Source organism: Danio aesculapii, chromosome 16, assembly GCF_903798145.1.
Source record: "Danio aesculapii chromosome 16, fDanAes4.1, whole genome shotgun sequence".
NCBI classification, from domain to species: Eukaryota; Metazoa; Chordata; class Actinopteri; order Cypriniformes; family Danionidae; genus Danio; species Danio aesculapii.
Window position 1 is genome coordinate 11,842,055 of NC_079450.1, and position 678 is coordinate 11,842,732.

The following is a 678-nucleotide window of genomic DNA, read 5'->3' on the forward strand; positions in this document are numbered from 1 at the left end:
TTACGCTTGACATTGCAACATTTATAGCAGAGCTTAGCTACTTTCCATGGAGTTGGCAACACTGGCGAGATTCACTTGCATTGAGTCAAATTGTCTGTACTCTGTACTCTTTTGCATGAACTATAAACTTAAATAGCAAATAGTGATGAAATATTCACAGAATGTCCTTTTTGGTGAGCTGTCTTTATATCATGAAGTTACATGTCATTCCTACTGCCATTTTTTAAAAACTCTTTCATTTGTTTTCTTTATTATCAGTTTCCCTAAAAAAGCAAGTAAAGCAATCTAGCTGCCTCTCTAAACACAGAGATATAATAATGTTATAATAATGATATATTTGCTCTTTTTTTTTTTTTAAATAGGAAGAAACCAGAATCGACTGATCCAACAGTAGAGGCCTAAAGGATGAAGTTCAACAGAAGACGGTCTGAATTCATTGATGAATCTTCACACAAACCTCTGAGCTTGAGCCATGTCCACATGTTCACGGTATTTTTATAAACTTAATTGTCCCTGCCTTCATTAAAAAAAACTAAATCTCTGAGCACATTAAAACCTAAAAGGCACTGTGATGCATGTTAAGGAACCAACAGGTGGCGATAAAAGTGTTTAATGCTAGGTTTACACCAAACGCGGAATTAAATATTTGCAGAATTGCATTGCATACACTGTAAAAAA

The 678-nt window shown here is 34.4% G+C and overlaps 1 protein-coding gene across 1 annotated transcript in view; it reads left to right on the top strand.

The window, feature by feature from the left end:
- The window catches only part of ncam3 (neural cell adhesion molecule 3), a 24,336-nt gene extending 23,658 nt beyond the window's left edge, over window positions 1–678 (top strand). The window contains exon 16 of the mRNA XM_056475260.1: window positions 363–678. Within this exon, the coding sequence (XP_056331235.1) occupies window positions 363–402 (40 nt within the window). The 3' untranslated portion in view covers window positions 403–678. The remainder of the gene's footprint in view (window positions 1–362) is intronic.